This window comes from Salminus brasiliensis, chromosome 1, assembly GCF_030463535.1.
Source record: "Salminus brasiliensis chromosome 1, fSalBra1.hap2, whole genome shotgun sequence".
Lineage (NCBI taxonomy): Eukaryota > Metazoa > Chordata > Actinopteri > Characiformes > Bryconidae > Salminus > Salminus brasiliensis.
Window position 1 is genome coordinate 70,694,933 of NC_132878.1, and position 14,298 is coordinate 70,709,230.

The following is a 14,298-nucleotide window of genomic DNA, read 5'->3' on the forward strand; positions in this document are numbered from 1 at the left end:
GGATTATTCAGTATCTACTATGAATTATTCAGTATCTACTATGAATTATTGCCTCTACTCTAGATTATTCAGTATCTACTATGACTTATTCAGTATCTACTATAAATTATTGTCTCTACTATGGATTATTCAGTCTCTACTATAAATTACTATCTCTACTATGAATTATTCACTCTCTACTATAAATTATTGTCTCTACTATGGATTATTCAGTCTCTACTATAAAGTATTGTCTCTACTATGGATTATTCAGTATCTACAATTAATTATTCAGTATCTACTATGAATTATTGAGTATCTAATGTGAATTATTCAGTATCTACGATTAGGTCTAGTCTTGGACTACATTTTACTTTTAGTTGAGAATCTTCATTCAGAATGCTGTGCTGTATGAACTAGGCTTAATTCCTTACCAGTAAAATGGCCCGCTGAGTAATAGGAATTGAATTCTTGCTGCTGATTCCTGCACCACATCCCTGGCTTTGTTTTGGAAAATCAAATTGTCCTCTTGGAGCTCTTGTGGGAAAGTGATTAAAAATGAATGATTTGTTCCTTTCACACACCTGAGAGAAAGGTGTACGGATCCACTCAGGTAACTGAAACCCCCCACCCCCCCAACCCCCCCAGCTCGGGGAGGTGCCCATGCTTTATTAATGCCCCCACACAGTCAGACGCAGTGCAGGTAGCTCTCTGTTGTTTATTCAGCGTGTATGTAGAGGAATTAACTGCCGGCACACACACAGCATGGTGCTTATAGACTTTTCTCGGAGAGTGGCTCATCAGCAGAAGGTTAGATGTTGATATTACTCTGTGTGTATGTGTGTGTGACTGTGTTGATATGTTTAATTTATTGATGGGATCATGTACACATTTGAATTAGGTGGCCTGAGGGCAGACTGGAGATGGGATGAAGGCTATACAGGTCTACAGTGGAATGGCAGAAATCGATGGAAATGAATAGAAATAAGATCCTTGATTTCTGTTGTATAATTCAGTGCAACCCTGAATCAGTAACACATTTTTTTGTCTGAGGAACATCCAAAATCAGACTCATACTAATTCTACAGGACACTGAGTAATTAGCCCAAGCCTTTAGAACCTCTGGATTAGACTGTAGTGTGACTGACCTATCATACAGCTGTCTCTGTAAATCAGCCTTCCTTCAGAGTGCAGCAGGCCAGGTTTATCACTCTGTTCTGAAGGACTTGGCCTTCTGTGGAAGCTTCTAAACTCTGAAACAACGTCCCAAAGAATATTAGGAATGCAGCTTGACCTGTGTTTATAAATCCAGATTAAATCAGATTAGTGTGGAGTTCTTTGTCCTGCGGTTCATAATCATGCAGTTATTTGATTTAGATTATGGTGGTTTATCTCTCCAGTGTTTTTATAATTATTATTAATAACATTCTGCTGTTTGGTGTTTGTGATTAAAGGTCTTTGTGGAGCTGAATGAGCTGATAGTGGATAAGAATCAGGAGCTGCAGTGGAGGGAGACAGCGCGCTGGATAAAGTTTGAGGAGGATGTGGAGGAGGAGACGGATCGATGGGGGAAACCGCATGTTGCTTCACTCTCATTCAGGAGCCTCCTGGAGCTCAGAAAAACAATCTCACATGGTCAGGACTGACCACATAATCACACCTTTATTAACACACTTTGCATATTCAGAAGAAACTAAACCTGACTCTACCTTAATCCTAATCCTAAACCTATCTCTACCTTAATCCTAACCCAAACTCCATCTTAATCCCAATCCAAAATCCATAATACTAATTTTAATTCTGTTGAGAATCAGATGAGTATCACTGTTTTACATATTGAAGTGAGATCAGTATATCTGTAACTTTCTCCTGGTTCAGGTGCAGTTCTGCTGGATCTGGATCAAAAGAACCTGCCAGGAATCGCCCACCAGGTAGTCGAGCAGATGATCATTTCTGACCAGATTAAAGCAGATGACCGAGCCAATGTCCTGCGCGCTCTGCTGCTCAAACACAGGTATTCACACCTGACAGGATTTTCTTTTAGCAAACTAAGTATTAACATCCACCTTGAGTGGTCTGAACAGACATGGACAGTGAGATGTAGAGCTGTGTACACTTTGTGTTTTCATGCATCCATGTGATTGTGTTGTCAGTCTCTTTGTTTGTGATCAGTTTGAAATGAGGGACGAGTTGATGTTGATGTCGGAGCAGAGCATTTCTAACACACTTTATTAAAACCCTGGAGAAGAAGACTCTCAGGACCGACTAGTCCAATATGTTTATATGCTTTCCATGGCTTTGTCTGATCTGTAGCTTGTGGACTCAGCAGAGCTGACTGGTGATTGCAGGTTTTGTTCAGCTGTTCGGACCCAGCTCGGCTCTGCTGTGGTAATGCAGTTGATTGATGCAGCATTGTTGCTGTTGGGCAGTGGCTTACTATAGCTTTCACTTTAAAGTCTTTATGTGGACATACTCGTCTCTGATTACCTCTAAACACACTGAACCCCTAGTTATGATCCAATCACACAATTTCTGCTAAATCTATCTAAAAACGATTGCCTACTACAGATACCCCAATTGTCTTAGTATATAGTATTTTCTATTAATAACATGATGCATCACTAATGTTGTTGCATTAACTGGGATGAAAGTGATGTAACAACATCTAACATTCATTGTTTTTTTATCAGAGTAACATGTTTAGCCATGTTTTGGAGTGGCCATCACAAAGATCTTAATCCTATTGAGAATTGATGGGCAAAGCTGAAAAGGCATGTGCGAGCAAGGCGGCCTACAAACTGGCTCAGTTACACCAGTTCTGTCCGGAGGAAAGGGCCAAAATTCCTGCCAGCTATTGTGAGAAGCTTGTGGAAGGATATCCAAAACGTTTAACCCAAGTCATACAGTTTAAGGGCAATGGTACCAAATATTAATGAAAGTAATAAAAATGCCTTTACAAATTACCTCTCTCATTATTCAGGCATTTAGCAAATAGAAATAATTTTGGTAATCCTAATTGACCTAAAACATGAAAGGTTTATTCTAACTTCATGGCATATGTGTTTTTTTATTTAGTGTATGTAAACTTCTGGTTTCAACTGTATGTGTCACTTTCCAAAGCATCTCTCTCTTTCTTTTTTTACCTTTTCTATCGTATCTCTCCCCCCTCAACCCACTGCCCGCCCGGTAGATCAGTGCGTGATTGTGTGCAAAGTGTGCAGTGTGTGCTCCTACAGTTGACATCCTGCCTACCCTGCTCTCCTTCCCTCAGCCACCCCAGTGATGAGAAAGACCACCCCTCCTTCCCCCGAAACATCTCAGCCGCCAGTCTGGGCTCGCTCATGGCCCACCACCACCATTATCATCACAGCAACAGCACTAGCAGCCAGGCCGAACCTTCAGTCACACAGCCGCTTATGGGCAGTGCGACTACCAAGACTGACACCGTACTGCACATGGAGACGGACAGAAATGAGGTCAGAATTTGTGTTCAGAACATTTTTCAGTTCATATCCAAAGACTCCACATTTCGATGCTACAAATTTTGACCATGAGAAGACAACCAGTTCCATTCACTGTGTTCTCTCAGCTATCCTTGGCCAGGAGTTACAAAAGCGTTACTGGCTTCGATCTCTCTGGGTGGGTAGGATGAACCTTCCTCTCCCCAGAGAACGAAATTAGAGCATCTCTGGTATAAACACTACCCGGTCTATATAATGCTGGAGGGGCAGACTCAGGTGCATTGGGGGGTCTCTACTGTGTTAATTAAAGCTCCTTTAACTGAAACTCCGCTCAGCTGCAGAATTAGCTGATGAGTCAGGTGTCTTATCGGAGGTGTAACATGGTAAAGTCTGACCCTAGCCTGTGGATTGTGTGTATGTGTGTGTGTGTGTGTGTGTGTGTTTGTACATGAAACTGCAGAAAGAAGCTGCTCCAGCTGTTGGCATGCACAGATCTAAATCCAAACATGAGCTGAAACTACTGGAGAAGATTCCAGAAAACGCAGAGGCAACTGTTGTACTTGTGGGTGAGTGGAGTTGCTCATTTGTTGAACCATTAAACAATGGTGGTTGGTGTGGCGCAACAGATAACACCACATACTGCTGGTGAGCTACCACACCATGTGGGAGACTGGGGTTTGATTCCCGGTCTGGGTGGCTGTGCTGCACTACACCAATAAGAGTCCTTGGGCAAGAATAACACTACATTAGCCCATCTCTGTAATACGAGTAACCTTGTAAGTCGCTCTGGATAAGAGCATCAGCTAAATGCCATAAATGTAAATGTAGACATTCACAAAGAGTTTTTGCAGGGTCACTCTACAATAACTGCATTTACAGTCTTAAACAGAATGAGGTGGGGTGGTAATCATCCAACTATCTGACCTCACTAACACTCTTGTCACTAAATGCAATTAAATCCTCACAGCAATGCTCCATTATTTAATAGAAAGCTTTCCCTGGTATATCAGAGTGAGTTACTTCCACAAAAGCAGGATTTAGTTTTTTTTTTAAATACCCTTGATTTTGGAAGAAACAATGAGTGAGCAGGTGTCCCAGTACTTTTGTCCAGATATTATAAATACAAAGACTGGTCTACGTCTGATGTGCGTTCACAAAATTGGTGCTGAATTAGGTTCTTAGAACTAAGTAAACTTTTCACTTAAACTGTTTTAACTGTCCTTTAACATGACAGTCAAACCAATCTAGCTCCCCTTCCTTTCAGTGAGGAACTGCAGCACCTGGATTCATGTGTGATGATGTGTTTTCTCGTGCTGGTCCTCAGGCAGTGTTGATTTCCTGGAGCAGCCCACCATGGCATTTGTGCGTCTTCAGGAAGCTGTGGAGTTGGACTCTGTGCTGGAGGTTCCGGTTCCTGTGAGATTTCTGTTTGTTCTGCTTGGACCCCCCAGCACCAACATGGACTATCACCAGATCGGCCGCTCCATATCTACACTCATGTCTGATAAGGTAAACAAGATTGTAGTTCTCTTACTGGTAGTCCTACTACTAAGATGACCTTTTTTAAAATTGTGTATTCTGACCTGCCTGCAGTCTTTCCATGAGGCAGCGTATCTGGCAGATGACAGACAGGACCTGCTGAACGCAATTAACAGTTTTCTGGACTGCAGCATCGTGCTGCCCCCTTCAGAACTGGGGGGAGAGGATCTCCTGCGCTCTGTCGCTCATTTCCAGAGAGAGATGCTCCGCAAGAGAGAGGAGCAGGAAGTCAGCCTGCTTGCCAAAGAACCCAAGAGCCTGGAGGAAAAAGGTCAGTTAAAATCTAGATCAGTCTGTGTGTAATAGTCACACAAGACCATAAAACTGTCCGTCACTGTGTTTTAGTGTACCACTTACACTAAAAGTGTAATCCACCAAATTTAACAAAATAATAAATACTAAATAAACATATCAAATATGATTAAATCACAAACTGTATTTGATTTATAATAAAGGTTTGTAAATCAGCTATTGAAAGGTTTATCAGTGAACATTTAGAAAAAGGCCAGGACAGTTAAAGACACCAAAGAATATGCTTAGGTACTGCAGAGAATCTGATGAATGATGTTAATACTGCATTATTGTGTTTGTCCTTCTGCAGAGTCTCTTTTAACTCCCTTTAAGCCTGGAGACGACCCTCTTCAGCGCACCGGCCGGCCATTCGGGGGGATGATCCGAGACATCCGCCGCAGGTACCCGAAGTACCTTAGTGACTTTAAAGATGCTCTGAACCCACAGTGCATGGCTGCCATCATCTTCATCTACTTTGCTGCTCTTTCTCCTGCCATTACATTCGGGGGGCTGCTTGGTGAGTGAAGGTGGGCTGTCTCAGAAACTCCACCTGTTTATTTTGTTGGTGTTGTTTTAGCTGCCTCATTTTTCAGTAAGAAAAAGGCTCCAATATGAACATACAGATTCTAAATCCAATGTGTGTATGGTTATTATGTAATTAAAGAATGATAATAAAATGATGCAGATAAGGATGGATGGATGGTAGCAAAATAAGAGCTCAGAAGTTCAGATTTCTAAAGGACATTTTACATTAGCCTGGACCAAAAAAAGCTGCTGAAATGCTGTATAAATTTCTCTGTATGTGTGTGTGTATTTGTAGGAGAGAAGACTGAGGGGCTGATCGGTGTGTCTGAGCTTATTGTGGCCACCTGCATCCAGGGTGTGATCTTCTGCTTGCTGGGAGCACAACCGCTGCTGGTGGTAGGATTCTCTGGACCCCTTCTGGTGTTTGAAGAAGCCTTCTACACTGTAAGTTGTACTTGTAGCCTCAACGTTACCGTTGCTCTCATTTTTACCTTCATTTTTACCCATCACCTTAGCCTGTCCTCTGAACTTTACCTTTCTTTGTACCCTCACTTTTACCTCTAGCCTTACCTTTACCAGTACTCTCAGCTTTATCTTTACTTCCACTCTCACCTTTACCTGTAGCCTCACTTTTACCTCTAGCCTTACCTTTACCAGTACTCTCAGCTTTATCTTTACTTCCACTCTCACCTTTACCTGTAGCCTCACTTTTACCTCTAGCCTTACCTTTACCAGTACTCTCAGCTTTATCTTTACTTCCACTCTCACCTTTACCTGTAGCCTCACTTTTACCTCTAGCCTTACCTTTACCAGTACTCTCAGCTTTATCTTTACTTCCACTCTCACCTTTACCTGTAGCCTCACATTTACCATTAATTGCAGCCTTTACCGGTACTCTCAATTTTACCTTCACCTGTACCTTCACCTTAACCTGTTTTCTTACATTTACCTGTACTCACACCTTTACCAGATTCATAGGATACTTATGTTAGACGAGTTTACTAATCTCTCTGAGTGTGTTTATCAACACACAGCTTTTTTTTTAAAGTTCTTAATATTTCTGGCATTCTCTGTCTGCAGTTCTGTAAGAGTAACAGTCTGGAGTACCTGACGGGTCGGGTTTGGATCGGGTTCTGGCTCATCATCATCGTGGTGGTCATGGTGGCTTTTGAAGGCAGTTTTTTGGTTCGATTTGTCTCCCGTTTCACTCAGGAGATTTTCTCTTTCCTCATCTCCCTCATCTTCATCTACGAAACCTTCTCCAAACTGGCCAAGGTCAATTTACACTACAAAGACACACTAAACTTTAAATTCTGAACAAACACTGTAACCATGTTCTACAATAAATACAGCAATACTGATGATTTTTTCAGCTAGAAAGATGATTTTTTTTTGTATTCAGTAACTCTTTTCCCCGTGCAGATTTTCCAGGAACATCCTTTGAAGCGCTGCTCCTATGTGAACGGCTCCATGCTGAATGAATCTGAGATCTCACCTATGGAGAACTTTACCTGGAGTCCTGATGCAACCAATAGTAGCACAGCTAGGGCGGTGAAGGGGGAGCCAAACACAGCTCTGCTTTCACTGGTGCTTATGTCTGGAACATTCTTCATTGCCTTCTATCTGCGCAAATTCAAAAATAGTGCCTTCTTTCCTGGAAGGGTGAGTAAATACCAGATCAAACAGGTTTTTATAAAAATAAACAAATGTAGAATAAACAAAACAAATTCTCAACCAACTAATTTAAAGAGTCACAGGATGAGGTGAGATGTTGTAAAAGTTCTCCTTTAACATCTGTCGCAGTTGAGACGGGTAATTGGAGATTTCGGGGTGCCCATTGCTATCCTGATCATGGTTCTGGTAGACTACAGCATTCAGGACACATACACACAGGTGACACTTGCTGCTGGAGGAGACTTGTAGCTCCTCTCTATGATACACATCATGGCTGTAATATATACTTTGCGTAAATGTAATAACCACAAAAAATCTCTTCTTGGTACTGTCATCCTGCAGAAGCTGAGTGTTCCTCGTGGTTTCTCAGTCACTAGTCCAGATAAGCGGGGTTGGGTGGTGAATCCTCTGGGTTCTGATGGCCATTTCCCTGTCTGGATGATGGCTGCTAGTGTCCTGCCTGCTCTGTTGGTGTTTATTCTGATCTTCATGGAGACTCAAATCACCACGTGAGCACTCTATTAAAATTACCCCAGTGCCTAGGAGGCACTGCTTTGCTTGTGACACTGTGCAACTGTCATTTTCTTTGAACATGATTTAATAAAGTAAATAAAGTAAAACTAAATTTTATTAATTATCGTAGTCATTGTTGCCATGACTTCTTATTTCATTTGCTTTCTTTTTAAATGTACCAATTATTTTTAACATTTAATTCCCCTCACTATGTTTCTCTCTAGCTGGATTTGGTATAAACGTCCAGATTCAGGATTTCTGTTAATCAGATTAAAAAGAATTCATGTCTTTATGGTTATGGTTTGCCTGTTTTAAGATCAGGGGTGTTTCTTGGTTGCAGGCTGATCGTCAGTAAGAAGGAGCGAATGCTGATTAAAGGATCTGGGTTCCATCTGGATCTGCTGCTCATTGTGGCTTTGGGTGGAACCTGTGCGCTTTTTGGATTGCCCTGGATGGCTGCAGCAACAGTCCGCTCAGTGACCCATGTCAACGCCCTAACTGTAATGAGCAAAGCCGTTGCCCCTGGTGACAAGCCCCGCATCCAAGAGGTCAAAGAGCAAAGGGTTACCGGACTTCTGGTAGCCATTCTCGTAGGTGGGTCATTAGCATTAAACCTTCAGTAGTTTGTTAGTGTGTAAATATGTAACCATGACCAAACCAATAGAAATATCTAAACCTCCATCCATTAGCATACATTATGCATACAGAGTGCCACGTCTTCTGTAAAGATGAATACACTGTTCAGCTGCTTTAAGGGTCACCCTTTGCTGAGACAGGTGTTCACACACAACTTATGTTGTCTCCATAAAAAAAACACTGACCAATAAAACTAGACACTCTGGAGCAGCCCTGAGCACATGAGCCTAAAGTCACCATGCTTAATGTTGAGCGTGAGATAAGGAAGTACACAGCCCTCCAGCATTAGGCTGTGGATCGATGGAATTGTATTCTCTGGACTGATGAAGCTCCATCCAATCTATCTTTGGGATAAGTTGGAGTGGCAAAACTAATCATCCAACATCAGTACCTAACACTCACTGATGCTCTTGCTCTTGGGGATGAATCCAATCAAGTCCTCCTCAGCACAATGTCTCAACATCTAGAGTTAAGCCTCCTAAGAGCACTAGAGGCTTTTACTGTGGGACAAAATGGGACAAACTCCTTGTTAATACCCTTGATTTCAGAATGAACACTGAAGGGTCAGGTGTCCAGGTACTTTTGTCACGACAGCCATGACTCCTTTCTGGTTTCTGAAGTCCTTATGGTAGACAGTGAATCCCTGATCATGTCTTTAAGGTGTTTAAGTTTATAAACGCTCTGAGGAATTGGACCATCCACTGTTTTCATGTCCAGCCAGTACAGTGGTCATCATGCTACACTGTTTCATTAGGGAAAAAAGTAAACTTCATAGATGATCTGTTGTTAAGAGGTGGTTGAAGTCCCTCTGCAGTGCTTTTGTTTCCTGACCCCTGAGCAGTGGGTCAGCTGTGTTGTAGTGGAATGTGGATAAATGTGACCCAGTTGGCTCCAGTCAGTGAACAGTCTATCTCTGCAGGTCTGTCCATAGTGATTGGAGACCTCCTGCGGCAGATCCCTATCGCTGTTTTGTTTGGGATTTTTCTCTATATGGGTGTGATGTCACTGAATGGCATCCAACTGACTGAGCGCATCCAGCTTCTCCTGATGCCTCCAAAATACCACCCTGACCACATCTACGTCCGCAAGGTCAGCACAGCACGCTCACAGTTACCATTAAGCAAAATGATTACACATTACACATTGACAATAAAATATTATTTCATTACTATAAAAAATTTTTACTATAAAAAAAGGGTGATCAGTTCATCACCTCAATAAAGATTGATCAATTTATCAGCAGATTGGTCAGTTTATCAGTAGAGTGATCAGTTAATGGACTGTGAAGAGCTACCAATTTATTAGAAAATGATGATCAATTCATCAACAGATTGATTAGTTCAGTAAAGAGTGATCAGTAAATTATAAAATCAGTAAAGAGTGATCAGATTAATTGTAAATAGCTCTTAGTTCATTATAAAAGTAATCAATTCGTCAGTAGATTGCTCATGAGGTTTCAGTTCCAATCCAAAGTGCAGAGCCTACTTAACACAGTGTTTAATGTCTTAATGCTGAAATGAGGTCCGGGCTGACCGTGACTGAAATGGTCTTTGTTTTGGGCAGGTACGGACACTGCGCATGCACCTGTTTACGACATTGCAGGTGGTGTGCTTGGCTGCATTGTGGGCAGTGATGTCGACTGAAGCCTCGCTGGCCTTTCCCTTTGTCCTCATCCTCACTGTACCACTTAAAATGTTCCTGTTACCGCGTATCTTCACCCCCCGTGAGATGCAGTGTGTAAGTAGTTTAACTGTAATACTAAATTATGGACATGAAGAACAGTAGTACTGAAATACCATCTCTGTCAACATAGCCCTTGAAAATATGTCCATAAAATGTCCAGTTTTATACCTTATCTTAGACCCCCTTAGCTGTCAGCCTTTATTGTAATGGCTTATTTATGCTGAAGTTTAAGTACAGAAATGGATACAGACAAAGCCTTCGGCCCATACAGAACGGAGCAGTACTGCTAGAAATTGTGGGGACAGTGAAGCCAATAGTTCAAGTAAACACTCAGACAGGAAAATAAATTAAAAGAAACCTATAGCAAAACGTTTAGACCACTTTTAGACAAACTTTGACACTGCTTTCATCTTTTATATAGTAAGCACATTATCATGACCATGTTTGTTGTTGTCAGACACATTTGACTCTGAAATAGTAGATGTATTGCCATGCCAACATACATGGTGCATAGAAGTATGTGGGCAGTCATGGTTACAACATTTGAGATTGACATATTAATTTCCATACAGAAAGGGAATATAAATAAGCCTTAACCCTTGGAACCTTTAAGTTAGCATTAGCTACGTCCTGGGTAATAATACCAATTGCTTAGTGCTTACAACACTACTTTGCTATTAACTACCGTCTAACTACCGTTAGAGTGGAACTAGAACATTTAGAGCAGAAACTCAACTACTTCCTGTTTAAATAGGAGAAGGAAAGGTACACCCACAGCAGCCCCCTATGGTCTTGAGGTGAACTACCCTCAGAAATCTGTAGTCATTGGCTATAACTGAAATACTGAAAGGAAACTACTGAAATACTAAACTGAACAACAAATTATTCACAATTATCAATAATTTTCATTATGAATGTGTCATAATTGTGCTGCGTTTGTCCTGCAGCTGGACGCAGATGATGCAGAGCCAACATTTGATGAGAAAGAGGGACAGGATGAGTACACAGAGATGCACATGCCTGTGTGAGACCCACCATCTGTCCATCAATCCTTCCTTCTGTCCACCATTCCCTCTGTTTGTCCTTCTGTAAGACATTCGAGTGGCTGCGTAAAAAACCTGCTGTGTGTTTTTAAACAGAGACGTTTCAGGTTCTGAGGCTCAGTTTACTGGCCGTTTTTAATGATTTGTGATGAACATGAACATTTATTTATATTCAGCTGTTTCAACAGTGTGTTTCATTTTAATCTCATCAAGAGGGTAAAAGGTCAACTGAAGGTGTGAGTGTGTGTGTGTGTGTGTGTGTGTGTGTGTGTGTGTGTGTGTGAATTAGTAGCTTTGTGTATACAGATTATTTCTGTTTGTGTGTTTTTGTTGATATTTTTATTCTGGCTGCAGAGTCAGCTGTGTTTTTACACTGTTGCCAACGACAACCCCCATCCCCAGACGCAGGCTTATTATGTAAATATTAAATATTATATTCTGATCAATAATGCCGGGGGTTATAATGATACTGATGTAATTGCTTTCAGTGTGTGAGAACAGAGCTGAGACTTCAGTCACATCAGATTACATTTGATCTTCTTAACCTTCTTCTGTTTTCCAACATTACCTTTCCACTGTTAAACATTCCAACATTTTCAGATTTTCAACCATTCCCAACATTTCCAACATTAACATCCCATTATTTAAAATCCCATTTTCAACATTTCTAACATTCCCAATTACCAGCATTCCAACATTCCCAACATTCCTAGCAGCTCCTGATCAGTAAGCTCACTAACAGCAGTGCAGCTACAAACAGGATCATTAACAGCTGCAGTAAAAACAAAGCAAAATATCTGATTAAGTAAATGTATTTTATATTTATGTTCACTTCTTTTTACCCACCACATTGCCAATACTGGATCTAACCTACCGAATTGTGTCCTAACAGAAAACATACTTAGCTACTTTACAATCAAAATAAATCAAAATAGCTGTTGTTTACATTAAACAACTAAAATAAATTTAAAACATCATTTCTGTCAGATTCCCAGATTCAGAATCAACAGTCTAACAGATTTGACAGATTTACATATTTTATTTATAGCACAAGCAAAAACTTTATAATAACCAATATATAGAATAAAGTAATACTGTTAAGAAAGACTGGGTTATACACTGAATATGATATTTATGGAGTTTTATATACAACAATATTAACATTCTTGTTTATAAAGTGTTTCAGCACGGCTGCTGTTTGGTCTTTGGTCTGGCTTCTTGTACTGACACACAACACTACTGCTGATCACATGAACTGGTCCACACTGTCCTGTTCCCATCTCAGCTCCAACCACACACTCGCTCACATTCACTTTTATATGATCCATAATTAAACAGTAGGCATGTTAAAGGCTCAGAAGGTTGGGGCTCATTTATCAACATTGTGTGCCTTGTAGTAACTGGCCGCCATGTGCCTCTGATTCTGGAGCCTCTTTTGTAAACGCTTTTATTTTATTATTTATTTAATCTAAAAAAAATCTTCAGATATTTGCCAGAAAAAAATCTGCCTTTATTGGATCTTAAGTTTGTAAAGAAGAATAATTCTATTTTCTGGAAATAAGAATTTGTGTGGTACTAATACTGGGACAGTATTTAGAGGGCAATCAAAATTGCATCTTAGTGCTTTATTGTGTGCTCCTATAAACATGAATTACATATTTATAATAACATCTTGTGAATCAGTTGTTTAGAATTATTATTTTAATGTATTTAAAAGGTAATGGATGATTGTAGCTGTGCACACCCTAACTAACAACACAGACTGAACATGTAGACAATCTTACTCTATGGAAGGGGGATTGATTGTTATTATGGGATGTAAGTTAATGAAGAAACGTGTTAATTGTTTGTTGACCAACACTTGTTAATACTTGTTATTTCATGACTTAGCTGAGTAATTATCTGTTTGATCATCTGGTGAATAACAGAGTAATGATTATGATGATAATAGAAATTTACTCTGAATTAACTGGATAAAATCTGGATTTCTGTGGTAATGAATGAATGAATGAATGAAGAAATTAATTGTGTGTTTGTTTTTTATGTTGTTGTGTACTGGATAAACACTATGTGTGACTGTAAACACACCTGGTTTATTTGAGATGCTCATCTTTATGAGTTATTACTTTTTGTGAATTTGGATTAAAGAGGAATAAAGCCGTCATTCATTGCCAGGTTTTAGGAGTTTCAGCTTATTTTCAAATTTTTTCAGATATTTTCTGTACATTATTTACCGCAAAAAATCTAATTTTGATGTCAAATAAAACAAACTTTTCTATTTATGGATGTTTCTTGTATTTAGTTTTATTGCATGACACACTCCAATGATACTTTCAGTTTAATAGTTTTAAGCTTCGAGAGTTTTCCCACTGTTTGTTCTTTCAGAGGTTTGAAGATCGTTGTTTTCCTGCTTTAGCTGCTTTAGAAGTAAACACTACAGAGAAAAACAGAACAAAAGGTCACTCTGTGTTGCTCAATTCTGAAACCCCTGCAGGTCGAGGCTTGTTCTGGAGCTTAATGTTTAACGGGTTCAGGCGCATCGCTGAAGCAGCACAGAGGGAAAGATGGCCGTGTTGCTGCAAGTGCTGCTTCTTGCTGCTCTGATTTTTCTGAGCTCTTCTGAAGTTCAAAGCGACTCCAGTAAACTCACACAGTCCTTTCAGAAAGGAATCGAGCTTGCGGTCCAGCAGGTCAACTCACACACCGGAATCCAGCAGCACTTCCTCTTCTTCAAAAGTGTCGAGCAGTCTTCCATCGAGGTGTCTGAGCTGTTTTTAACTGCTACAGACAGGAACCATGCTACTCTACTTCTGTTCTGTTATTTTCTCTGAACTTGTGTATTCAGTGTTTTCATGATTATGAGCTACGTTTCTTACACTGCCTTCAGGTCTGAGACTCAGAGGAGGAACAACTGGAAATGTTTTAATGTGATCATCTGTTTATTCTCTGCAGGC

At 40.4% G+C, this 14,298-nt stretch overlaps 1 protein-coding gene across 3 annotated transcripts in view; it reads left to right on the forward strand.

Moving 5' to 3' along the window:
* slc4a2b (solute carrier family 4 member 2b) overlaps positions 1 to 13,626 on the forward strand; it is a 36,484-nt gene extending 22,858 nt beyond the window's left edge. For all 3 annotated transcript variants that reach the window (XM_072688376.1, XM_072688385.1, XM_072688394.1), the window contains 16 exons: positions 1,434 to 1,614; positions 1,858 to 1,993; positions 3,251 to 3,455; positions 3,901 to 4,006; positions 4,765 to 4,949; positions 5,034 to 5,250; positions 5,581 to 5,787; positions 6,091 to 6,239; positions 6,876 to 7,070; positions 7,218 to 7,457; positions 7,599 to 7,688; positions 7,812 to 7,978; positions 8,323 to 8,576; positions 9,538 to 9,707; positions 10,182 to 10,355; positions 11,249 to 13,626. In XM_072688376.1, coding sequence (XP_072544477.1) covers positions 1,434 to 1,614; positions 1,858 to 1,993; positions 3,251 to 3,455; positions 3,901 to 4,006; positions 4,765 to 4,949; positions 5,034 to 5,250; positions 5,581 to 5,787; positions 6,091 to 6,239; positions 6,876 to 7,070; positions 7,218 to 7,457; positions 7,599 to 7,688; positions 7,812 to 7,978; positions 8,323 to 8,576; positions 9,538 to 9,707; positions 10,182 to 10,355; positions 11,249 to 11,329 — 2,757 coding nt within the window. In that variant the 3' untranslated portion in view covers positions 11,330 to 13,626. The remainder of the gene's footprint in view (positions 1 to 1,433; positions 1,615 to 1,857; positions 1,994 to 3,250; positions 3,456 to 3,900; positions 4,007 to 4,764; positions 4,950 to 5,033; positions 5,251 to 5,580; positions 5,788 to 6,090; positions 6,240 to 6,875; positions 7,071 to 7,217; positions 7,458 to 7,598; positions 7,689 to 7,811; positions 7,979 to 8,322; positions 8,577 to 9,537; positions 9,708 to 10,181; positions 10,356 to 11,248) is intronic.
* The last annotated feature ends 672 nt before the right edge of the window (positions 13,627 to 14,298 follow it).